Source organism: Falco naumanni, chromosome 16 (assembly GCF_017639655.2).
Source record: "Falco naumanni isolate bFalNau1 chromosome 16, bFalNau1.pat, whole genome shotgun sequence".
Classification (NCBI taxonomy): domain Eukaryota; kingdom Metazoa; phylum Chordata; class Aves; order Falconiformes; family Falconidae; genus Falco; species Falco naumanni.
The window spans coordinates 3,622,706-3,649,742 of record NC_054069.1 but is presented as its reverse complement, the minus strand read 5'-3'; the positions used below and the strand labels follow the sequence as shown (position 1 = coordinate 3,649,742).

General features: G+C 41.2%; 1 protein-coding gene across 5 annotated transcripts in view; it reads left to right on the top strand.

Moving 5' to 3' along the window:
* ARHGAP32 (Rho GTPase activating protein 32) overlaps nt 1–27,037 on the top strand; it is a 257,980-nt gene that overhangs the window by 91,645 nt on the left and 139,298 nt on the right. For all 5 annotated transcript variants that reach the window (XM_040616048.1, XM_040616044.1, XM_040616047.1 and 2 more), the window contains one exon: nt 10,377–10,485. In XM_040616048.1, the coding sequence (XP_040471982.1) occupies nt 10,378–10,485 (108 nt within the window). In that variant the 5' untranslated portion in view covers nt 10,377. The remainder of the gene's footprint in view (nt 1–10,376; nt 10,486–27,037) is intronic.

The following is a 27,037-nucleotide window of genomic DNA, read 5'->3' as shown; positions in this document are numbered from 1 at the left end:
TGAAACATGTTAGTAGTGATTTCTAGACATAGAAAGGACTGAGTAACCACGTATTTGCTGTTGATATAATTGCAATTGAGTGATAGTAGCACAGATAGGAGGAATGCTGTAGTGCTATGGTGCTAGAGCTACTAGTCATTTAAGACTAGTAATTTAAGGCAGAACAGTGACAGCTGGAGCTACTCTTTATTTATTTGCTTATACTTATCTTCTATTATTTGTTCAGCTAATCAGGTTCTGTCATCCCACACTTAATTTCCATTCTTTTCCTTGTGAGTATTCACTAGCAACTCCACTTTGGATGTGTTTTTTTTTTTTTCCCCTGGCTTCTTCCACAGGGTGCCCCATCACCATGCAGTGCGAACAGTACATAGAGCATCATTTTTGCAGTGTCCTGGGTAGACAGAACGAGTAGCTCTAGGTAGGTGAGCAGCTCCATAGAAATGTTTTATTTAGGGGAAGAATTTCCCTACTAAGAAGCTAGCTGACTGGACAAGTTTTACATGTTGTTTCATGTTATGAACAGTTGTCACTTAATAGCATGCAAAGCTAATTGTAACTGATTAGTTGATTGCACTTGATCATTCCATGTGCTGAAAGCATCATTTTTCCAGAATGTGCTTCTATGAGAAAAGATTAGATTTACCATGGCTTCACATTGGCACTGAACTGCAAACAAACAGGAGATCAGCCCAGATGAGTGTCCTTAGATCTAGGTTTAGGTCATTACAATTTTGGAGTGTGCTTTGATCTTTGCTGCATTTGGATTAGCTGCAAACAGATGGGGTTTATTACTGCTTTCTGTTATGGTAATATTTGAAGCCTCCAGTTAAGATCGGAACTGCTTTTGCTGGGCAGCGGGGAAGACATGAGATGAAGGGCTGGCCCAGAAGAAAGCATAATCTTAACAAACAAGACAGACAAAATACGGGAGATTGCCAAAGAAGTGCAGGGAACAGGTTTTGACCAAGAGCGTGGTGAGATGGTTCCTGTCTTGCTGTCCTCTGGATAAGGAGTGGTGGCATCTGAGCCCCATCGTGCCAGGGTTGGAGCGTAGACCATTCAGACCATGGCCAGCGGGAGGAGGAGAAACACAAAGACTTCTCTGGGGAGCAGGAAGGGCAGGAGCAGCCATCCTGCCATCCTTTCCCGTCTCCCTTCCGTGTTGAAACTTTAGAGCTGCTTTTAGTGATCTATTAACTGTAAATGAAAGGTTAGTACCCTTTTTCCCTAGAGGAAATTTTCTTTAATACTTTTATATTTATTCCTGAATCAAACAGGAGAAATCCAAGTCAAGGCTCAGTGATTCTGATTGTTCAGTGATTTCTTAATTCTTTTTCTAATACTGGGCAAAAGTGATAAGAAAAACCTGTTCCTGAGGATTTTATTTTATTGACTGCCACTGTGTTCTTCTGAAAGAAAATGCCAAGCACCTACTAAAACAACATCTTTTATGTGTTGCCAAATAAAAGAGCAGGTTTGTTCAGTAATATATGTATGCAAAAGCATGAGGATTCAGTGATTATTTTTATAAACCTCTTTAATAACTAAGAACATGTCTCAGAGCTTGTAAAAGCTGAATATTCCAAGAACTTACTCTTTTCATAAAGTGTTTAAAGAAATTCCAGTTATGTAAAACCCGAATGCAAATTATTACAGCGCAGTTCAACAAAGCTTTTAGGTACATGTTCCAGTCCCTTCCAGAGCATGAAGTACATATCTCTTTATTTATTTACTTATGTACTTTGAGATCGGTATTACTGAGTTGAGACATAAAACACAGCCGGGTGAGACAAGAAGCAATAAACGGAGCTACTAAACTATGGCAGAAGAGCAGAATAAAAAGAAGGTGGGTCTGTTCACCCCCAATTGCCATTTGTTGCTTTCAGATTTAGAGAAGATTTACCAAAGGTGGTTTGTTTGGGGTTGACCTTGCAGCATACCTACAGAACTGTGTTTTGAGGAAAGGAAACAATAACAGTTTTTGGCTTTATAGTATGCTGTTGGCTTCTCCTATCCCAGTGTCCCAGCTACTAGGAAGAAAATTAACTCTATCCCAGCCAGAACCAGGACACCCAGCATCCCTCCTTACCCCTTAATGGATGTGAAGAGCATCTCTGGAGTGGTGAGCCATTTGACGTCTTGAAGGTACCTGCAACCTGACCAGTGGTGCCAAGGTCCTGGTGGTAGAACTACCATGGCTGGCTGAAGAGAGTAGGTCACCGTGACAGCCGGTGACAGCCAGCCCAACTACAGCTGAGGTCTTGGTGAGAACCAGGCAGTGCCCTCAAGCACTAGAATATTTGCCCACGAGCCTGGGGGTTTTTGCTTTTGCAGCTGAGGGTTAGAAGATGTGTGTGATGCACAGCATGTGCTGTGTCAGGGATACTGAGAAGTCAGTTGGTGGAAAAAAAAAAAAAGAAAGACTATAAGCAAGACTAGAAAGGCTGCCTGTTGTACCTGACGATATCTTTTTGCTAAAATGACAACTGTCACCCAGACTTGCCCATTTGCCCACAGGTTTTAAATTCCAGGTGGTCTGGCAGCCCAGAAAACATGGCTTAAATATTCTTGCAAATTAATAAACAAGATGTCTATTTTGAAGTCTGAAAGCTCAGTTATACCCGTGAGCAAAGATAGCTTAACTGTCTGACAGTACTGGAGCTTGTATTAAAGCATGTCCAGAGAGTTGGAATGAGGCAAGAAATCAATATGTTAATTAATCTCTGCAGTACTATGGGCCTTTTCTGCTTCCCTCTATAGATGTATATTAACAGTGGGAGGACGAACATGTCCATTCTGACATTTTAAAAAATTAATCAAGTGATACTGCTGATTTTAAAAAGATCTTTATTTAAAACTTGCTATCTTTCATTTTAAAAATATTTTTAATGTCATATATTCTTAAATGAAAGGTTAATCCAGAAAAAAAAAGGAGAGGTTTTTCTCTTTCTCAGAGGAAAAGATTTCTCTCCTGAGAAACAGCTGAGAATCTAATTTAACAGGTGGTGATGCACATCAAGTGGGAAAGTGATTTTTATCTTCAAAAAATATTTTGTAGGAATAGGAACCCCAGAACTAAAAATAGGCGCTAACTGGTTTTTTGTGATCTTGGAAATTGCCTTCTAGAGTTGAATCACAATTAGTAATGGGGATCACACAATTCCTTTGTGTCATAATAAATTGGTGGTCTCTAATGTGCTTCCCAACACAGGTATGGTTTTACCAGACTGGATTTGGAATTAGGAAATTGGAAAAGCTGATACTGTAAAGTATTTTAAAACTGTCTTTGTAGCTGTAAGTTACATGATTCATTTTTGAAAACAATCACAATCCGTAAAGTGGAATTAATCTGCCTTTGTAATAGTGATGATCCTGTTAAGAGCGCTATTCCCATAGCTTGGTGATTTCCAGCCTCCTTTATTTGGGCACATGTCCAGATTTGCCCATGAATCATGACGTTCCTTGAAAGGTGCCTATTTGCTAAATAGCTGCATAGCAGCAACAAACTTTTTTTTTTCAACTTCTGCTCACACATACCTGTAGTTTTCAGACCCTCACAGATCCATGGACCACAAGCTGAGAACCACTGATCTAAACTTTGAAAACTAGGTAATAAGTACATCCTTATTAGCACAGTAGTGCATAGAGGAATCCGGAGAAATTTACGTTGGTTTGTGTGTACTGATATTTGAATGATATTTCATTCAAATGCTTTTTAAAAAATATTCTCTTGTTGTAGCCTACTCTTATTAATTTTTCTTGTGCAGTGGCTTCCCAAACGATTGAATTTTGGCTCCCTGACTATGAACTTCCATCAAAAGTAGCAATTACAGCTTTCAACTTTGTAGAATCAATCACAGTAAACCATTTAGTTATGCCAGGTTTTCATTTTGTGGTCAAGAATTAAATACAATCCATTTACCATTTGTTTATTTATGAGCTATGCTTTAAGCTGACCTTGTAGGTCTTTTCTATCTTCACATTGTGTGATCCTTGAGACAGACTTCAGAAACCTTGTTTTATATAATACAGATGGACATAACGTAATCAGTAAGGTGTTGACAAAGCTGATTTAAAACATGGGAATGAAATCCTTTCAGGTCAGCACTGGCAGCCTTCAATTCCCATCTCTTGTTTCATTTTTCCTGGGGCTCTTGAGCTATCTCTGCTTTCCATATTGCATGATTATTTTCTTCCTTTCCACCATATTAGTTTTAATTTCATGGACACAGAGTTTACTTGGAAAATTGGGTTGGGGGAGGGTGTGTGCATTTAGGTTTTTTCCAGTCTCTCTCATGACATTTCCCACCCACCCACCCCCTCCCCCTTATTTATTTATTTATTTATTCCCCCCCTGTGGTGTGTGTGTGGCACAAGTTTGGGATCAGAAATGAAGATGTGTCAATGTTTCCCACTTCATTCCAACTTCTTTCCCAAGCGTTTTTAAGCTTTGGGTCAAATTTCTGCTCCTGTTTCCAAGTTTTTCTATCTTCCCTTGTGGTGGTAAGGGGCTACCTGTATGATGTGAAGAGCCGTCTTATTCCACTGTCATATATTGTATGGTGACATCCACAGTTCTTTACATATTTTTTTTCCTTTGTAGCATTGTGATCCTCATCTTGATCATGTTACTTTTAAACCATCTAAAGCAGAGTTTTCAAGGTGTCTCTCTGTCAAATCACCCTTGGCTTAGCTTTCCATGCTCTGATTGAGAGTCGTGGGATTGAATCCTGGAAACTCTCTGCTGGTTACATCGGAGAGACAGGAGAGACTGGAATACATCCAGGCTGATACGCTATACCCTGAAGGGTTAATACGCTCGGCATCAGTTTGAGGTTTCTGCAGCTGTGGCTCACCTGTAGTGAAGTCCTGAAGCCTAAAGTAAACCCAATTCTCATTTGTCTCAAAATATCTTGTCCGTTTTTGTGGTGGTGTGTGCCCCGCAGCACTGTTTGTGACTCGTGGACTTGCAGTACTGCGTCGCAGTTCTCTTTTGATCGCTCTCTGCTGTCTCTGCTGCTCTGCTCTGTCTCGAGCAGTATCTGTTAGCAGTGGCAAAGGGAAGGGCGCTTGCTGAAGCCAAACACGGTTGCTAGGAGGATGAGCCGAGTGGATGTGCAGTTCCCTGCACATTGCATTTGCGAGTGATGCAGAGAGTGACCTGCAGTTCCTTCTTCAGTGCCCTGGTAAAGGCTGTGTTATTTTGGCCTTCTGTGCAAATTATTTGAGTGATGTAAATACCAGTTATCATCAGACGCTGTTTGAAGCCTGTTGGTTTTCAGTAAAGATTTGTGTCAGCACAGGCCTTACTTAAACTTGGCTTTTTGGGTAATGTTTATATCTCAGGAAACACCAGTTTCTGTGGAGCCCTAAATCCTGTTGAATCGTTGGTTGTATAGGGCAGAGCTGTGCTTTCACATTGGCTGAGAAATCTCCAGGCATGACAACAGTGTCATATAAATAATAAATAAACTAATAAATCAGTTATCATCGGCTCTCACCTCTTAAATTGAGGTCAGAAGGAAAAGTGATCTGTGGGAGAAGCAGCAAGGGAAGCTGAAATGCCTGATGTCCCCATGGGGGAGCACAACCTAAAGATCACACTTGGCATTTAATTTTAAAAATATATAGCCAGTCCAAAATGAGTATCTGTCAAGGAGACAATTAACTATCTGATATGAGGAGTCTGACATTCAAAATGCTTCATGCTTCCATGCTGGCACGTGGCTTTCAGACCATCAGGCACCTCTGGAAGTAATTTGTCAGCACCCTCGTGTTCTCCCAGAGGAGAGCTATTAATTGCCGTGTCATCAGCATCCAGATTACATCAAAGTCCGTGACAATTCTGTTACTCGTACCGCTGTGGTCTACCACTGGGACGTGGGACATGCCAGAGAACCTAAGTAAGGGGAACAAACATTCTGGTGGGAATCCCACAGTGTTTTACAAGTTTCTATTCTGTCTCTTCCCCAGTTTTAAGGAGCTCTTTCCATAAATCTGCTTTTTACGATTCTTTCTCTCTTGAGCAAACAGAAGTGTGGAAGCACATCAGGTTTGTGGATGTGAGACTCCTTCAAACCCGTAGGGAAAGTTATTACCTAGTGGAAGTTGTATTTAATATTTACAATATTATAAACAAACAGTAACTCTAGAGTTTACGGATATCAAGCTTAATATTAGTTGACTTATCATATAAAGCACCTGTACTTACGTATTCTAGGAGTATTATGTACTTCTGCCTTGCGAGGCATTGCAGTATATACTCCTGAGCGTGTGCAGGTAGGACTTGATGCTCGAGAACGTGGGACCGCAGGGGAGCCTGGTCAGGAGAACAGCACCGAAGTGTTTTAATTCCTGATAAGCAGATACGGAAATACCACAAATTGTGGGACCAGCAAGATGGATTTGAGAAGGTGGAAAAGGGCATTGGATGTTTCCTTGATACAACTGTATCAGGTACAAATGTACACGCTCTGACTTGAAGTTCATCGACTTGAAATTCATCCACTTGACCTACCGGAGAACTTTACAGACTGGGTGTGAATGTGGGCTGTGGCTTTTGTGAAACGTCCTGTAAACATTTGTTCCAGTACATTTGGTTCTCAATTTACAATGAAGAAGGATTCATTCATCTGAAGAGAGATTGCTTAATGGCCTCTATACAGCCAGAACTTTTATTAATATAATGGTGTCAGATTTCATTTGAAGGGCATTCAGAGCTGCTAAGCAGTTGAAGAAATGGCATTTTAAATAAAATTGAATTTCTGTTCTTATATGGCTAGCATTAAATTCTGTAGTGGATTTCCAATCATTTACAACTCCCATGAAATAGCCAAACGTAGGCCTTCTAGAACACAACAGCTTCTTTAATTTGTTTGGCTGTTAATGTTTACAAAATGTACGTGTCAGTGTTTTCTATAAATGCTAGTGGGACTGTAGGTATTTTCCCCTCCCGTGAAAAAGAATGAATGGCAGAAACCAGGTAATTAGTCTTGTTACGGCATGACATGCGTGGTGAATCAGACATATGTATGTTGTGCTATTTATTCACTCTATAAATTAAAATAATGACAAACATGCATAATGCGCATGCACATAAAGATACGTGCATATGATTATACCTATGTGTAATATTTCAAGCTTGTCTTGGGGTGAGGCCAGGAAAAATCACCATGTCTGACTGCTAGGAAAGCTCCTTCCCCCAGCTCTGTGGCTCGAAGGTTTTACATGCCCAGGGGACATCTTTGATGATCCTCTCAGTGACTGCAAGCAGACTGGCTCTTTCCCAGTTTACACCATCATCGGTTTCTCATTTAGGGGCTTATAATGGGGCTCCCAACAAAATACAGGACTGCGTCTTTGAAAGTGAACGGCTGAGTTCCTGCAGAAAGTCTGGAAGTCGAGGGTGTGCGAAGAAATAATGCTTGGAAGTGTTGTTGCAGAAGGATGCCTGTCCTCGGAGTCTTTTCGTGACGGCTTTCCAGGGACCTTGAGCTTCAGTTTCATTCTCTGTGTCATCCTTGAGGACACAGTAAAGTCTGTTCAAATTGTGTGAAAAGGGGAGTATCTTGAGTAGCTGCTTTTCTTCCTCTGCTTTCCCCTTTCTGGCCCGTATTTCATTGCTGCTAATTCACAAAAGTTATTTTCCTTCCTCTCCATCAGGGATAGGGAGGAAAAAGCCACTAAACTTAACATATAAGGGACTCCTATTACCTGTAGCATCTTCAGCCTTCCTTGGTCTCTTGTCTCAGATGGCATGGAATTAAATAGTTACTATTAAAGATTAATAAGGGTTCACAGATGGTTATCAAGTGTTCATAATTGTGTTGGAAAGAACATTGATATTTGAAGCGTCTTCCCAGGGGTAACTGAAATAATGTCACTATAACCAGGCTGAGCAGAGTTTGTGTAATACATACAGCGTGTTTGCGTACATCCATTTTATAATCTTCATTACCGATCTCTGCCCTCTCCTGTCTTGTAGGTTCTCTGTGGCAAACTTTCTAGAAAGTAGTGCCCGCCTTGCGCTGAACCTAAATGGCTTCTCAGGGACTTTGTGTGAACGCAGGTCAGTAGTTTTGAAGAGACTTAGTCAAATCTTGGGAACGTCACCTGATGGCAGCGGGAGCTGTGTCCTTGGGCAGCCCTGTGTTACTGGCAACATTAGAGACGCACAGAGTATTTCCTTCTCAAAAGGAAGCCAAATTTCTGATGACAAATCCAGGAGCAGTTGCCATAAGCTTGAGAAGTTGTGGAGTAAATTAATTTGTAACCCAAAGCGCTGGCAAAGCTGTAAATTCAATCTCATTATTTTAAAGTCTTTAAACGGAGAAAGCATGCATTTTGAAAAGCTGTTTGTTTTAACCATGGTGTAGAAAGGTGGATCTCGATCATGTTACACATCATTTTGTTCCATCACCCAGTGGTATTGGACTGGATGCTGTCTGATGGCACTGAGTAAAGCTGCTGTGGGGTGATTTGTTTAGAATCTTTTTGTACAACTGCAGTATTGCCAAACCCAAACATCTAGAAATTCTGAGGCAAGCCTTACTGAGCCTTTTTCCAAATCATGAGGTTGATTTAAAAAAATACAGATTGTTGTTGTTATTATTAGTGTTCTCATCATCGTTGTCGTTATTATTGTTATTGTATTTAATTTTTTCTCTTTTTTTTTTTTTTTGAGTTGCATGATCTGATTTTCTCAGCAACCAGCGACTTTCAGCATTTATTTTCAGTTAAAATAAGTGGCAAACTTATCATGTGGTGGAGCTGGGGTTGTGAGAAATAGGCCAAATCTTCTTTCTCTTGATATGCAAAGAAGGAGAAATGAAAGAGCTGCCACTTTTAGCATCAAATTTCCAGGTTTACAAAAATCAAATTATTTTGAATTACAATATGTTGGAAAGGTGTGAGTCTCCCATCTGAGCCGGCATTGCACCTCTGTGTTCTACGTCATGGTATTTTCATGCAGATTTTTTTCCCTGATACATACAGCTTCCACCGTGTAGGTGTACTTTCTCTCGCCTCGTTAGGGACAGCCTACTTTCGATTGGGGATGTTTGCGATGCGAATGGCACGTGAAACCAGTTAGCAGCGTTACCCTGAGGCATTGCGACTTCTGGTTTTCAGGCCCATATTCTCTGGGATGTGTTTTTTTTATTAGAGCAGAAATGTGATCACAAAGCTAGGTATAAAATTATATGGGATATAATTTTGCAACCTAGCCATGCTATTGCTGTGAGTGTTAATTACTTCATTCTTAACCCTCATGTAGAGTACAAAAGAGAGTTAAATGCTTTGGCCCAGCCACTTAGTGTTGTTGCATCAAACCGTATGCAGAGATTTCAGAACTTCAAATCTTGGATCTGAAGTAAAGGAGTTTCCTTAAACTGCTTTCACCAAGTTGTTTTAATCGAACGGGACATAAATCAGCATAGCCAACATTCAGCGAAACCAGCCCTGCTTTTCGGTTCACGTGTATGCACTGTTGATTATCAAAATCGTTATCCTAAATAGATAAACGGTGATCTATTAATGAAATAAAAGCCTGCCCGAATCTCATATATAATGAAACCAGAACGGATAAGACGATTTCAACTGGCCTTTGGTAATTCAGTTCCGCACCCTAATCTCCACAAAGCCACGCTGATGTGGCCTGCAGGTGCGGTATGGAACAGCTCCCTGGCTGTAGCAGCAGAGTTGTCGTAAGGATAGACTGAGAAGCTTTTATTAATACTTTTAAAATTTTGATTTTGAGCTTCTGATCTCTCTGCAAGCTTGCAATGTTCTCACAGGGTGTTGGAAAGATGGCTCCTTATCTGAAGAAAGGTTTACCTTGATAAAATGAGACTGATTTGAGAGCATCCCCGCAGAGTTGGGGTGGTTGGAGGTGCTCACCCTTCAGACAGGATTAGTAAGAACGATGAGAGCTGGTGGTTCAGGCCTGCGGATGTGAATTCAGGCTAAAATACAGAAACCGCTGTCTCAGTTCTAGGCAAAACATGCAGTGACAACTGAGGAAACAAATGTGTGCATTTCTTCTTATAAGGCTAATGTTGTTTGCCTAGGCGATAGAAGCAATTTTTCCGAAATGGACTGAAAATTGCTCCTCTGCATTTTTCTGTTTTAAGACTTGCAGTTGCGTGGTGATTAAACAAAATTATCCATTCATTGGTTAGGGAGTGCAGGTTTCTCTCCACAAGGTTTACACTCCTGTCCCGCTTGTATGACGAAGTATGAGAAACTTAGAAGTCTGTAAGATTTCTGCATTTATATTGTTGTATGGGCCACATAACTGAGCACCATAGCAGACAGTACGTGGAAGTACCGAGAAATTGCCATTGAGTATCAAACCTCTCTGTCCTCTTTTCCAGAATGATGAAGTCCTCTGTGCATACAGAAGAAGATGACTTTGTGCCAGAGCTTCAGAGAAGCATCCATCCCAGAGAGAGGCCAGACTGGGAGGAGACTCTCAGCGCTATGGTAAAACACCTTGTTGTGTTTTCTGTATGCATTATTTTCGCTTCGGAGCAATCTGCTCATATATTCTAGTTATGCATTGATTTATGCTCCCCGAGTTTCAGATTTGTAAGTGGATTGCATAGTACTTTCAATGAGACCAAAATACTTTCCTTCCTCTGGCAGTTTGTCAAGGAGAGAGAGAAGGAGCATGCATAACGCTTCTGCCCTATTAATATGTGCCCCAAAGCAGGTCTAGTAACCAATTAAAAGGTCCATAATGTCACAACGATTTTCAGTCTGCATTAACCTCTTTTTCAGCAAGATTCTTGAGCATGAAGGGAACTTCTTGTAAAAACATGCTCTTTGAAGCATGCAGCATTGTGGAAGAATAATATTTTTAGCAAAATGCTTGCTAAGTCTACAGAAATAAAACCTCAGCCTGAAAGCTAACCTACCATCCAAGAGGGAGCAGAACTGCAGAAAAGCAACTGCAAAGGTGCTGTTCTCATGCGTACAGAAGCCACTACAAGAGGGCAGTGGGCCACAGACAACTGTATTACCTTGATACGTTTATTTTCTTTTTAAATAAGTGAGTAAAGTACCTGCAGTTCCACTTACCAACTCCCTCTAGCATTTGCTGAGTTTGGAAGGTCAGATGTTACTTTATTAACAGCCAAATAGGGCAATCTGATTTTTTTTACCTTGCCTCACAGAAGCTTGACCTGCCTTGTTTCAGTGTAGGAGTGTCTGGAAGCTGTATCTTGCTTGTTATGTTCAGATTTTTCTAAATTGCCTCATTAGCATACTAAAATGAAGAGGAAATTGCCTTCTGCAACAGACCTTGGGTAGGGGGAAGGTTAGTGTTTTCCAGGATGGCAGTGATGCTCTAGAGGGACGGGCATTCCAGCAGCATGGCGAAGATTACTTACTGTGATGTGGCACCACTGACAGTTTTTCCCTCTCAGTGGATCATGCAGCAGGGCTTGAGCCTGGGAAAGCCATATGTTCTCTGCTCCTGGACTGCCAGCAGCACAGCAGCAGCAGCATGAGAGGTGGACTAGATTTAGCTGTACTGCAGGACAGTCAGGTTCATCTGATGTATGGGGCTGAGGGGTACTCATCCCAGCGGATTATTGGAGGTTTAAAGCACCATTAATATCTAGCTGGGTCATGTGAAGCAGGTTTTGGATTAACTGTTCTTTATATGATGTTCAGAAGATGTGTAGGTAATAAACTCCCTACAAGCCAGGCATTTATTTTAATTTTAAACAGAGGAACAAAGCTAAGTACTATGTTTTACTCTTTTAAAAACATCATCAAAACCCATGTAATACAATGGTAATATTTTGCTCCACACTTTTTTTCAAGCCAAAAAACCCAAACCAAGGCATAGGCTTGACCAGCGTTTTTGTCTGCTGGTATTTTCTGTGATTATTACTCTGCTTGACACCTTGCTTATCCGCAGTTAATTTTGACTTTTTGCAATTGTCACTTCCTAAGTATGTTTTTTCTCCTATGCGGATATTTTTTCCTTCTCTCCGCCTTGGCCAGCAGTTCATGCTGGTGCCGCCTGTTTGAGAGCGCTGCCTGTTCTAATCAGCGTTATTCAGCCAGCGGTGCGTGCTCCCAGCCTCGGCGCACGGTGCTGCTTAACACCCTGCAGCCGGGAGCCTTGTGTAAATCACTGCCTGCCACTGTGCTGTCTGTAACCTCAAGGTGTGTTTCAGGAATGCGAGTGTAATTCAGTCTCTCCACCTGTAACACAAGTTAGCTGGCATAGCTCATTTGTCATTGTTTTTTGTTCGTTTTTTTTGCATTGTTGATTTACAGTGAAGGCAAGGTTCGTCTGTTCTGGCTCGATACTTTCCTTGTTCTCATCCAGGCTGTTGCGCTCATGGATGTTGTTCAGTATTCAGCTCTATACTGCAGCCTGCGCATACGCATAATGTTCCTCTCACTGTGCTATTAATTCACTTTTTAGAACATGTCCTCTTGTGCAGCTCTACGCCGGCAATATAAAAACTGAACAGTCCAGGTGGCTATAAAAAAAGAGATTTAGAGGATGATAAACAAGAAAATTCACGTCTAAGATTTGCTGCACGACGATTTGGTATGATGAAGCACAGGGCTGCATGTAAAGCTACTGCACCTGTATCTATAGCGGCTTGGATTTGTGCTTACAGCATTTTGACCTCGTGGTCCTCTGAATGCATTGTAGATGGGTAGAAAAACCTCACTTGCTCATGTTTGCTGTGTTGAGTGAATCAGATTTTCACTTTCAACCTCTGCCTTATGTCCAGTCTGAAGGTACTATTTACAAGATGTAAATATTTACAGAACAGTGTTCAGCACTGTTACTGTCTATTCTCTGTTTAGCCAGTGCATCTACTATATTCTTGATCATTTTTCTTGATCATTTAAAACCCGAGATTTTTTTCCTTGCTCTTTTCCTTCATTTTGCATTTTTAGCAGCCTCTGGTTTAGCCTTTGCCCAGAGCATGCTCCTCACATGGTATGTGAGTTTCTCCTAGTGGCATAATACATTTAATTTTTCGTTAGCAGTTAAGTTGCAGACTTCAGGTTTTGTTGTTGCTTGCTTTGTCAGCCTGTGGGGAAGGGAGGCTGCCAGGGGCTGGGAGAAGTTGGATGTAGCTGTGCTGTTTTCTCCTCTCCATTGCTTCCTGTGGCAGGCGGCTGGAGACCCCACGGGGTGCGAGGCTTTGTCACTTTACATGAATTTCACGTTCTGCCAGGTGAGCAAATGCTGAGACTAGTGACACTATGGAGAGCTTGGGAGACTCCGCTACAGTTGACAGACCGGTGACACTCATTCGTCTCCTGAACTTTGCTGTTGTACATGTTTTTGTACTTTGGGAAAAGGCGATTTGTGCATTCACAGTTAGATGAACGTATACAAGTCCCTACTCCGTTGCTTCCCTTTTATCCGCAATATATTTTGAAGTGCTTATTATTAATTTATATAAGTGCTTTGTTTGCAGAGCTTTTTCTTAACAAGAAGCAAACTAAAGGTCTTTCTAAATGTAGGGAGGTTGAATGACTTCCTATACTGTTAAATATAAGGTAGGGCAGAAACTCCACTTTCAATATTTCTGCCGTTGCCAGCTTATTCTGGGCACTCAGTAGCTTTAGTCCTTTTTTTGATACTATTTTTATCATCTATACATGTACTATTTGTACTTTCACCTACTTCTTAAAACTGCTTGTTTCTTGTTTGTGGTTTAGCAGAAAGGCAGATGATTTTGTATTGGAGACCTGGTTTGCCTGGGCACTTCTGGTGGATCTTGAAACCTCGTAGTAGTTACGAAATCCAGCGTTGTGGATTTTGAGAACCAGGCTGAGTGAGATGCAACACTAGGTGGACAGACTTGACCGGAGTTAGATAATAAGACAGCTGCCTGGGTAGTCCTCAAGGACTGCTATATTTTGTATTCCCCCCCGACTCATGTTCTGTATTTTTAGAATTTGATCGTATTAGATACACTGTTTTTCTCACTGCTTCAGCCTCCTATTCCCACCGCGCAGCTGGCCTGCTGGGTAACCTTCGCACATGCCCGTTTTTTCTTTCTCTGCTCCAGTTTGGAAAATGCAGTTAATGATACTGACTTTCTTTGGAGAACACCTCTGAGTTCTAGGGAGGAAACACGGTATTTGAGGCAAGTGATATTGCTGTATATGGATTTTCTAACATTTCTCTGAGGTAGTAATGTTATTTTAAAGGAAAGGAGTATCTTTTCCTTGTAAGGTCCTGAAGAGTGCTCTGTGTCTGTTACGAGAAATGAAACTGTGAAAGAGCCTCTATATAATATTTCTCATACAAGCCTACAAAACGGTTGTTCTCAGCTTGTCATCAACTGTGGCATAAATTGATACCTGTGCTTAATATTACGTTTCCCTTATGTTACTGACCATCTGACTGACCAAAGCTGCAGGGCTTTCAGAGCAGTGTGCTCGCAGCCTCTCCCCGCAGCAGGCTGCTGTGCTTACAGACATGCACGCGTGCTCTATCCCTGTTGCCTTTTTTCTTCCATTTGTCTGAATTTTGTGGGGAAGCAGGATTAAAACAGTGAGATCAATGTAAAAATCTTTGTTTATGCACCCTGCTGAAAGATGCCACCTGAAACGACATTAAGCTGATAGGCACTGGAGATAAGTGATATACTCACTCCAAAGCTAGAAATAGGATTTCTTTTGTGTGTATATATATGTATTTCTGAAAAGGTCATTTTTTCTGCAGCGTCTGCCACTTCTTTCAGCTTTGGAAGCTTTTAAAAACGAGGCCCTAAAGCTGTGGTAGGTTTCTTTACTGTGAGATTTTTTTTTTCTGTAGTACCCTGAGCACAAGAATACAGGTGATCATCCTGACACCTGGTCACATCTGCAGGGATTCATTCATGAGTAGATCATGGCTGGATGCGCCCGAGAGTTCTTCACCTGGAGGAAATCAGCCTTTCCCACCCTCGTACACCTCTGAACTGTTGCTTTTGGGATCTAGAAGTATGATTACCCATAATGAGGTTATTGAGATGATAGCCGTAGTATTCCCACGGGTTACTAGTTTATAGCTAGGTTGCCTAGCAAAGGTGTGATGTGGAAACCTCTAAATTACTGATGGAAACCATTAGGCAGCCTTGAATTTGGCAAATGCATAACGGAACAAGAAGGCAGGCTGTTGGCAGTTGGGACATATTATCCTTTTCGGCTATGCAGGTGGAATTTTCTTAGGCAAAGTAGAAGCGTACAAATGTTTTAGATGGGCACAGGTGTTAGACCCTGTCCTGTGAAGTCCCTGGAGTAATCTTAGTTCTTCTATCAGGTGGATTTTGCGATCTCTAGTTTTTTCAGCGTTTGAGACTAGATAAGGCACGGTACCATGGCTTGTGAAGGTAATAAAGGCTCTTTAATGAGACCTCAATATATCACTCTGTTAAATCTGGGACATGGCTGAGGAGAAAACTATTTTTAAATGCAATTTATAAAAGTGTGTAGACATTAGTGAATTGTAAAGGTTTAAAGAAAGATTTCACTCTCCTTAGTGCAGGGCTTGTTTCTCATTCTTTGTAAAGCACGTAGCCCAGTGCTGCCACAGATCTTGATTGTGGCTTCTGCAAGAATAGGTGCAAAAAATAGGAGTATATAGGGTTTCATTTTAAATTATTTTTGTTTGATGGGTTGTGTTTTAATTCAAAACAACATTGGGCATGCTTCTGAGTATGTCAGTCCTGACCCAAGCTAACATGAATACTTCCAGGAACTGAAATTATCTCATTTCAGCAACTGAGATATAGAGATATAATATCCTTTAATGTGTAAAGATTGACATTTGGATTTTTTGTTCCTGTGGCTTACGGCTCTTAGTGCTTTGTATGCATATGACCCGACATCAGAGTTACAGTATCTCATTGTGAGCTCTTAAGTAATTGTGCTGACAGTTTTGTTAGAGTGATCCTGTTTTCAGATGGGTTATATGTATCTGAATATCTATACATTGTAGACTTATTTAGGGAAGAGAAGAGTGCTTTTGAGCTCTGAATGCCTACCTGCAGGTTCTTTTTACAAGTCCAAAGTTTTAAGCTCTCAAGTGCAAGGGAAAGTTTTAGTTGATAGGAAGCAGAAATTCTAGGGTTTTTTTCTGTTTTTTGAACTACTTGGACAATTCAGTGTAAACAGACTTTAGATGATGTTCCAGCAGCTGGCTCTTGGCTCTAAGCCTTAACAACCATTGCATTTCTTAAGTCCTATGGAAAATGTTACCTTTGAAGTTTGGAGGTTAGTTTTGTGCTGCGGAAGGCTGTCAGTCTTTGGACTAGCCTGGGTTCATAAGTCTTCAGTCACTCTTGCAGAAGCTGTGGCATGGCTTCTCTATCCAGCAATCAGCAGCGTTTTTATGTGAATTGCTGCAGTTTCCGCTGTGGAGCAGATGGGTCACAGGGTGCCATTGGTAACAAAGATAACGATGGGACAGAAATGGAATTTCGGGTAGTGTGGACAATATAGGCGTTGATAGGAGACTAATGTTCCACACAGCGCACCAAGCAGTCGTCAGACTTTAGTAATATTTTGGTCAAAACAGTTCTGGTCTGTCATTACACATAATTTTTAACATATATTTTATTTTCAATTCACATAACTTGTTTTCCTTGTTACTGCTGCATGAATTAAGTATTTTTTTCCCTTGTTAAGCTTTTGGCAAGGTATTATATTGTTGTGTAAAGTTCTTTCTCTCCCTCTCCCGCTTGGTTAGAGAGTCATTTTTATTTCACAGACTAACTCCCAGCATGAAACTTGTCCCTGAGAATCTTTGAAAATTGGGACAATCACTTAATTGGCACGTTGGCTTCCATTTGGGTTTGCCAATTAAATGAGTTCAATTAAACCAGAATAGATACTGTATTTTTGGCAGTAAGTATTAATTTATATATTCATTTCGTTTTCATTGATGATGCTATAGAAGCAATTGTTTCTAGTTGCATTTACAGTCTTTACAGTGTAGGCAGTCTTACAGTACCGTGTTGATCCAGGAGAAGAGAATTTTTGTTTTAAAATCAGTGTATATGCAAGATTTAGCAAAGAAGGAATGGTTTAGAATTTTCTAAGGCTGGATCAGTAAAGTTTGTTGTTCACCGGTTTTAACGCACCCTGATTTTGCATTGTGCATATCTTACCTATTTCAAAGTGAATCTGATGCACATCAGTAAATGCAGCGTCTTGCTAAGTGCAATGTTTGGGTCATGTATTTACATTTACTTCTGTTATGGTCATCGAGGATAACAGCAATTAAAAAGACAAAGATTTTTGAGTGCTCCCAGTAGCTCCCTGCCGGATTACAGAAGTGTAGGTAGGCATCACATGCATTGTACATCAGGCACTCAAACCTGGGTTTTACTAAGGCCTTGGGGAGCCTGAGTGCCCCTGTCTATCATACTGTGAGTAAACCACTGGGCTCAGGGGTGTATGTGATGTCAGTAGCAGCTGTGTGGCACTTGCTTCGTCCAGGAATGACCAGTCTGAATTTCTTGTGTTTTAGGTTATAGAATTTCCTGGTCCATTTCAGACAGTTCCATATCCCAGTATCTTTTATAGCTGTCACCCAGGGCTCAGACAATCCGCCTGCTGGTGGCAGCACGGTGATGCTGTTCTGGTGGCAGGATGGTGCTGGCAATGCTCTTGCAATTAGCCCAGGTTATTCACTATTGGAAGTTCTGAGAGGCAGTATGAGGTGAGCTCTGAAGGCAGGGTTATGTTGTCATGACCCTCCGCCTCTTTTCCTCCCACCCTATTCCAGAGATGATCTCTTTTTATGATGTTTTGTTGTCCTAAGAAATCCCACGATTGTTTGAAATGTACTTATTTGGGAGATAAAACTTATAATTCATTTATCTGTCAATCGCTTATCTCTGTTCCCAGCTGCTTAAAAATAAGATGGAGCATCCAGGAAAAGAAAGGACTCTCTTATTTATAAGTGGTTGGTTTGGGATTTTTTTTAAATCAATGTTAATTGCTTCTTAGTTACCATAACACAAAAAAAGGATGGAATAATTTTTGAAGCATTGTTAGTAGTTTATACTCATCTATCCCCTTCCATTCCCCACCCCTAAGTTAACCCCAAGAGACAAACAAAGTTTGTCAGAATATATTGTCTTGCTGAAGGTTGTAGGCATTATTTTTACAAGGATTCAACCTTTGTAATTATAAGGTGATGAATTGTTGCCTGAAAATGTTGGTAATTTGTAGCCCAATTTTTTTTATTTATTATTTAAAATATTCCTACAGTTCTGCCTTGCTACATTTATGTTGGTCACTGCTGTGCCAGTGTAGGTCTGCATGATGCTTGTTTATATTTGATCAAATGCTGTGGTTACTAGGGCAGAGATGATGCTGATGGCAAAACCCAATGTTTTTGTCTTAAGACTTCATCTTTGCTTCAGGGTTGTTCCATGAAAATTTGTGATGAATGCTGCAGGGGCTTGCTACAAGTGCTTTTTCCGAGTAAGGTTTTAAATTGTTTCTCACCCTAGAAGGTGCTGTGTCTCATTTTCTTCAGCTAGCGTAGGATCCATAGGATTGTGACTGTGACCTGATGATGCGAGGATGTCTGACCTCCTATGAGTATCAGGGTTGGTTTGCATGGTTTCAGACTGAAAATCACTGCTGTCCTCTAGAACATCGGCAAGGTTATCGACTCCATGTTATCCGCGCAGGACTGGATGTGTCTTCTGGGGATTCAAAGTACGCCGGGCTTCTCTATTGCAGGAATCTTAATTTAAGAAGTTTCTGACTTCGATTATTCCTTCCCACTTGCCATGCTTCAGAGGACTGTTTCAGGGCAGTTACGGTGAGAGAGTTTCTGGGATGCAGAGTTGAGAAGTGTATCACTGAGCTGATCTCATTCAAAAATGATCCCCCAAAAGATCTTCAGCTTTCCTTTCTTTTTTAAGCTGGATTGTTTCAGGGACTTGCACTGCAGCCACTAAAACAGTTGCAGCTGCAGCGCCAGGAAGTAGGAGAGAGTAGCCTGGGGTGGAAGGACTGGGGTGGGAGTTTAAAAAATTGACTTTACCTCTTCAAGCCAGGCTATCATGAAACTATGCCCTCGGGCTAACAGTGCTCCTGATGCGCCTTCTGCTTCCAAGAGTGGAAAAGAAGTTTTAGGGTCTGCGTGTTCTTGATTTGCTCTGTGGCTTGTACTGCAAGCAAATATTTTCAGCTTGAAAACATCTGAAGTTTCTCCTTGGTATGGTTGCAGAATCCAAAGTTTTAACTGTTGATTCTTGCTTTGTGGCACAGCCTTTTTCTCCCTGTATTTGTATGTGGCTACCTGAGTGCCCTTGCTTTTCTTCGTCTGAGTAGATGGTCTAGTGTGTTACAGTTGCTTGCCTGTGTTGGAATGTAATTTTAATTGTTCTGGGGTTTTTTCTTTGTGCATACGGTTTTGGTTTTATGTCTCTGTTTTTTTCCTTAACTATTGACCTTCAGGGCAAAAAAAATCCCTCAGTTTCAGCTAATAATTTTATGAATGCAAGAAAACTTCCTTAGAGGATAAAGATTCTCACCATCAGTTTCTGCAGCGTTCATGTTTTCGGTGATGCGGGGGAGAGGTTGTCGTTCACCTTCCCAGTTTTGCTGACCAGTAGCACAGAAGGACCTTTCTGCAGCTCTGGCAGCATGCGTTGTGTCCTGTTCTGGCTTCACCTGAGGGACATCAGCTCATTTCTGGGGAGCAGTGTCACCTCAGATTTGCCAACGTGTGCTTAACCTGGTTCAGAGAAGCAGCTCACGGAGGCTGAGCAGGGTTTTTGAAGGGTTGGTCAGGGAGCAGATTTAAGGAACCCTGCCCAGATATCGTGACCAGCAGCTGGAGGCTGCTCCATGGCTCAGCCAGAGCAGGGTGTGTGATCGCGGGCCAAGCCTTTTTCCCAGATAACACTTGAACTGACTCTTTTGTTCTGTTGTTCAGAAGTTTATGGACAGCTTATGGTATAAATTGCATGTTACAAGTAGACACATTCTTCACATTACTGTGTTATTATAAGGGTTTGGAAAATGAGTGTATCATGTATCGGATTTGTATTTTATGCCATTGGAAACAGCTCTTTATAAACAAAAAGCTGAGTCCAGGTTGGCTTCACATGCATAAATATAAATTAATGTTAACTCTACTGACTCAGATATTGGAGTTAAATATCTGGCTGTTGTTTTTTCCCCCCTTCACAATCTTTCTTCTACTGCATTGGGAAAATTCTTTAGTTTCTAAGCTGATTTATACCTATAACATAACAGAACACTGTGATTTGCATAATCACTGACTGGCCAGAGTGGTATTTGCTAGTTTCAGGCTGAATTCATCTCTGTAGTTTTTTGTGTGATGAGAAATCTCTTTCTACCATAACAACCCAAAGCTCCACTTGTCCTTTTGTAACTAAGGCATGATTAGGATCCCCTCCTCCCTCTGTGAAACAATAGACTGTAGAAATTGTGCATCAAACAGTGTCTGGGATTTTTAGGGTCTTTTTTTTCAGCCAACAAGGAACTGGAATCGAAGTATTGTGCTCATTAGATGTTCTATTTTCTGTGGCTTTTTTCTTAAATTTATTTTGTAGGCTGTACAGAAGAAGGACTCTAACCCTGGCTGCCTTTCCCACGCGTATTGTATGTGGGATTTTTGTTCTTAAAGAAAGTACATTCCTTAGCCAGTATGCTATTATGTGAGGCTGTGTACTGTACCGCTGCAGCTCCCTGGGCTCGAGATCTTTGTGAATGGTAATAAGGCGATCTCGCTGCTGCTTCACTATAGCAATGTCAAATCCGAACATAAAGCTGTCAGGTAGTTTTCATGCTAATGTTGTCCTCAGCCGCTAACCATTCGTTTTTGCTTGGTGCATCCGTTTTTGTCTCTAGAACAAATGATAGCTATGAAAGAAAATACAAGTGTGGGGCTGCTGAATAACCGCCATCCTTTGGGTGCGTTTGATTCATCTGCAGAGAATCGGTGCAAGCCCCTGCATCTCTTTAAGCCTCACTTAGGAAATCTTGTCATGACATAAAATCAACCTGCTTTGCAGAGGTGGATTTTGGTCCCAGTGACAGGAATACTGCCGAAGTAGGTTCATACAGCTGCCAAGCTGCTTACGCTCCCTGCCTCGGATTCCGCTTACCAAATTAGTTGTTTTCCACGTGAGCTGGAGATGGTTTTCCCCACGTATCTGTGAGCTGGCGAACTTCATTTGAAAACACAGTAGATGAATAGTTAAGAATTTGTTCTTTGTTCACTGCAGGCTGATCCTTCAAACTATGGTAAATGGATGCCCTGAACTAACTCCGCTATAATGCTGTCTCAGGAATGAGAGGTTTCCCTTAATTTGCCAGCTCATGGCAATGCTTAAAAGTTTTTTTTCCCTTCTCTTATTTTTTCCCCCCTTTGGAAGGGAAGAAGCTGGGAGTAGAAAAAACACATCCTGTGTGGTCTTCTGAAAGAGAAGAATTTGCTGTTAACCATGCCATGCAATAAGTACTGGCTAGAACAATTCAGCATTGACAGGGAATGTGGAAAATGATATTAAAAGCCCTAAACTCAAAAAATGATTCACATTAAAGTATCTTCTTTATTGAATGCAGATTTCTTAGGCATGGGATTGAGAATGTGCATAGCCAGTACTCAGAGCTTCCCTACTGGAAGGACTTGTCATGTTTTCACTGGCTTTCCTCTATCACATTTCTCATTTAGCATGAGATTTTAAAGGCATCTCTGGCAGGGTAACTCTTTCCCCACATTCCCCCCAATCCCCGAGCTGAGGGCTAAATTAAAAAGCCATACAGCCTCTAATTACTCCAGCCATTCTGGCCTTGAGCTATGCCTGGGCATAAGGCAGTTCGGAGAGGATGTTTCTTTTATCTTTGTGCCAGGGATCAAGATATTTGTGCTAGGTAAGGAGCTAAGTGATGACTTGATTTTTTTTTATTTTTTTTTATTTTTTTAAAAAAAGTACTTTCACAAAATTGAAAAGGTTCAACTGTTTCTCATTCTGAAAAACATCTTTGTGCCTTTCTGTTGGATCTCAAAGCTGTCTCTTTGCACGCAGTGGCTTGGATTGCTGTAATTGGAGTATGCTGACCCTTTTGTGTTCTCAAAGGTAAAATTTATCAGATGCCTTGCTCCTTTCAGAGTGAGGGTGCGTAGCCAGCTTGTGCAAATATAGATGGGTACACAGGCCTCTTGGGTATGATGAGAACAGGAGCTTGTCCTTGGTCTGCAGCTTTGCATGCACTCTGGGCGGTTATTAAATGTGCCGGTGCTGCGCTCTGCTGCTCAGACCGTGGATAGCATGGATGTGAGTTCTTGGGATGGTCCATTGGGAAATGCAGAGTTGGAGGGCAGGTGTTCATTTTTCACTTCTTCGGTAAATCTGCTGCAGTGTAACGAGCAGATATTTTTGTTTAAGCTGAGATTGTTGGACCTGGATACATAAACCAGATGCAATTGCTTCTTCTTTTTAAATGTGTCCCAATATCTTAAAGCAGCTCTGAAAAATGTAGCTGAAATGTGTTAAAAGTGACACAGACGTCCTGTATGAAAATACTCTGGAAATTCATTTGCATCCAATAAATGAATTAATGGAAACTGGTGATATGAAGAACTTGGCAAATACTTAATTTCTGTCGTGTTGCCCCCGTACCTCTGACATTTTTGGATGAATGTTGTATCTTCCTCCATCAGTTACCGTAATGTTTCTTCCATTCAAAAAAGTGACCCATCAATGGCCTTCCTGTGCTCAGGTACATTTTAATCCTTTTAGGGGTGGCACTTGGACAGATAAATGCGGCAGAATTAAACCTTTCATTTGTAGTTATTTGTAGTAGCTTGGACACAGTGACTTTGAGTTTAGTGAAAGCGTTTTTCCTTTGCTTCGTTGATTTCTTTATTCTGGAGAACCAGGATAGTTGTTAGAACATATAAAGTAAGAGTAGAGAGAGCTTTCTTTCCCTGGAGTATATTAGTGGCTGTGTAGTATGAAGTTGAGATGAACCATATTTTTTTTTTCACTGTGCTTCAGGCTAGCTCTGCTACAGTAATTGGTGAAAGCAGGACAGTGCTGATGGAACCGTCATCTTTTACCTCGTAGCGGTCAGGGCATTTTTGTAGGGCGGTTTCTTTTTCATGCTGCAAAGTAAGCTCTGCGAAGAAGTTGATGCTGAGCCAGCTTTGCCTAACTAGTTGGTAGCCAAGATTTGGTGTAGCTGTCGATGCCCTTGTGCATAAACACCCGCTTCAAATACTGAACTGTGTAAACTGCCCGCGTCGGTTCATCCTCTCGCCCAGGTTGACTGTTAGTCACCACAGAATGATGGATTTTACTGAAACAACAATTCTGTTTCCTGCTGTTCTTCAGTGAAGAAGTAAAACTCTTAACAAAGCCTGTTTTTTTTGAAAGCTCTGGAGGGTTTTATGGTGAGTTTTGGGGTTTTTCCTTTTTTTTTCTTTTTTTTTTTTTTCCCCCCATCCAAGAAAATCGAGGGGAAATGAAGATGATGTAAAGGGAAGACTGTCATGGAAACCAACTAGCATTTTGAATCAGCTCTGCTGTTTTTAGAAAGAATCCAGAGCAATCTGCTCCCTCCAAACAGGTTTTGGTGAGAGAGCGAGGGTAGGAAGAGGCATTAATGTTACTGCCTGTCTAGTGGCTATTCTTGCTTTCTCTTAACCTTGAATTAAGAATAAATTTGCATCTTCAGAAACCCCACTTGTATTCAGTAGCATGGGTACTTGCTGACCTGTCATGCCTTGCATTGCATCTGTGCCGTTTATGCTGCCTCCTCAAGGGTTTTCTAGTAGTATTGTGGAAAAACCAGTTTATCAGTTATAGGATTAGTGGAGCTTGGTGGGATTCCACGGTTTCTCTTCTTGCGTGTGCCAGTTTAAGTCTGGGGCAGTAGGAGGAGGGCTGTGGGGTTTGCATCAGTTTGATATTCTCACCTATCAAGGATACCAAGGTGGTAACTTTATCAGTGGACTTTTTTCTTCAATTTTACATATATTTTCAGATTGTGTTACATTTCTGGATATGAGAGAGGGGTTGACGTGTTTTCTGATAAATGCAATGAGACTTTTTAGGAGAAAATCCTTTCGTATTGTGAAGTGGAATAGTTAGACATATATTATTTCTGACTAAAGTTTTGTGTGCTAGAGAGCACAAAGCTGAAGTTTGCCAAATCATGTCTATGAATATAAAGACCAAAAATTTCCAACTTGGATGTTTAAAACTAGACACCCTGATCCATGAGAGCTCTCAGATTCCCAGGGAGTTTAGCTGCAACGCTTGAAAATGTGTTGCTTGTACAAATGATGTAAGTGCCTCAGGGGTCCTCCTGGTAGCCACCAAGCAAACAGCGGCGATGATTTAAAAATGGAGTGACTGTCCATGGAGAGTGGGACAGACAGGCAGGCGGTCTCCCAGAATTGCTTAGAACAAATGTTTTGGTGGGATCTACCTGCCTCACAACCGTTGTAGGTATCTGTCATAAAATACTGAAGCTCTCAAATATTGTCCCAACTGCTGCTAACGTAAGCATAGTCTTCAGTGAGCTGTGGGCAGGAGAACTTCTTAGTTCAGGGGAGACTGGGGAAGTGGCGTTGCTCAAAAAAGTCTTCTGCTGAAATGTAAGCGTACTGAGGATCCTGGTAAAGTCAACTGCCTGCGTTCTGCATTGACTCCTAATTTGTTTACCAAGTTTCGGACCGAAGCAGATTGATGCTGTAGTGACATTAAGCTGTGAAAACTGGAAGAAACAATTTGCATAAACAGATTTGCTATGCAATTACTAGGTTTCCACAGAACAGTGATGCATAGAAAATAGGGAAGTGAGAAGCAACTGATGATGCTAGCTAGCTAATTTTCAGATGTAAATAATCCAACTGTTTCAAAATTACTTTAAAAATTAGATTACTGTGACGCAAAGCACAAAAGATGACAAATCTCATTTGGAGTGTTTCATTTGTACTTTGAGAGGAGGGTAATCTAGGGTGGCGTTTTGCATGCCAGGTTTTGGATCAAAACAGGTACAAACTAGTGGTGAATAGCCTGCTTTTATGTAGCTGTGTATCTTTGGTTTAAATGGAAAGTAGTTGCAGTTTATTTTGGAGTAATATGGTTTCTAAAATTGTAATAACCTCCTTTTTTGCTTATCTATCTAATCACCAAGTTTTTTTGTGGTGTTACTGCCTCACACTAAGATTTTAGCTTGCACAAGATCACCATTCTGCCCTTTTTCATCAACTGTAGACTTATGAGAGGTTGTTGGTTTGTAGCAGAGTCCAAAGAGCTCGGATCTAATTGGAAAAGCAACCGAAGTTAATTACTGTATTTCGTCTCATTGTAGTCCATTTAAATGAATACAAGCTGTTGGAAATGGGAGAGGCAGATATCTCCTTCCAGCAGGATTTGGACATAACTCAACTGTGAAAAAGAGGATAATACAACTTTTTCAAAGAGAGATGCTGGCATTTAAGTCTCCTGGAGGTGTGAGTTTTGCCTACGCCGCTTTGAGTCAGATCCAGGGTAGTCTCTACCCACTGCTGCAAACTGGCTTGAAGCCCACATTTTTCTGTCAGATTTGTTTATCCATTTTTATGTCCCACCAGCTTCTACTGCTGATGGAAGAGAAAAATTATTATTCTTCCTACAGAAATTCTGTTCCTTAGTAGAAAATTAAGGCAAGGACATCCAGCTTTGCCTAAAAGCAGCTTACAGGAATGGCACATTTATGACTGTAATTAGTTATTTCTTACGTAAAACACCTGTAAGGTTTATTAAATTGGTGATCCTCTTAGTGTTAAAATTCAGAGTGAGACGCTCAAGTGTCCCATTACATACTAAAGTAATTGTGTACTTAGTCAGTCAGCCAAGGATAGGTTTATTTAAGGGTATAAATATTGTCCATGTTTTAATTCAGTGAGTGGGTGCACATGTTCTGTACAGCTGTGGGACAGCGGAGTTAAAGCATCACTTATGTCCAGGGCTGTGGAAGGCACAACTGGGAGAGTGTCCTGGCTTCAAAATTGATTCAGGAGTGTTGAAAGCAGGGAAACTCACTTGTAATAGTTGCAGCATCCCTTTTCCAAGGGTAGTGCTGGAAATAACAGGAATTTGGGTGCAGAGAACGTGCTCTGCTCAAGTCCTACGTGCGCCACTGTGATGTTGGTTGGATGATTGCAGCTGCCTGCGGTGTATGTCTGTATCTGAGCCAGGGGCATCCTGCATCCCCTGCATCAAGGGAGAGGTAGATGCTCCTGCAGCATGGCTGCTTTTGTCCTGATCTAGTTGTCTGAAGTAGGTGAACCAGACCCAAAGTGCCTGTTTATCTCTGGTGACTACAAAAGTAGCCTTGGGTAGATAACAGGGTTGTAGCTGCGTCCCTCGTGCATGTCTGGAGTTGAATGAGATGAATCACTCCCTCTAGCGCTGTTGCTGTTAGTTAATGAATGGTGAGTGATTTTGATTTACTGCAGCTCTTTAAGATGTGATGAAGCACATGTAAATTTGACCCGTGTCAAACTAAAATGAGAGCTTCAGGGACGGGGATAAGAAAGATTCCCCCATTGTTCATCCCATCTGTGGGCTGCTAGCTTCAATAGTAATGGTCTGTTGGGGAAAAAAAAAAAAAAAAAGTTTTGGGGGTGAGGACCAAGTTGTTTCCATATTTTACACTGCAGCGTACAGCGGTATTCTTGTTATATGTGTTATTTGTTATATGTGTAGCAGCTTTTGGACCTATCAACCCTGTTCAGAGATCTTCTGGTGGGCCAGCTTGGAAGCATTGGTACTGATCCGGATCAGGGAAGTCATCCGTTTACTCCTGTTATTAGGAATTGGATTCAATGTCATACTTTTTTGTTCCAGGCCTGTATAAGAAGGAATATTGCAGTGCCTTTCTTCCTCTTGCTTGAGCGTTTGCTATTTTGGACATTATTCATGTTTTGTAGTGCATTGTATAAAGCAGAAAAAAGCTCATTCAGTTGGTCTCACCCAGGTCACTGGTGAGCTGTCTCTTGTCAGCATCA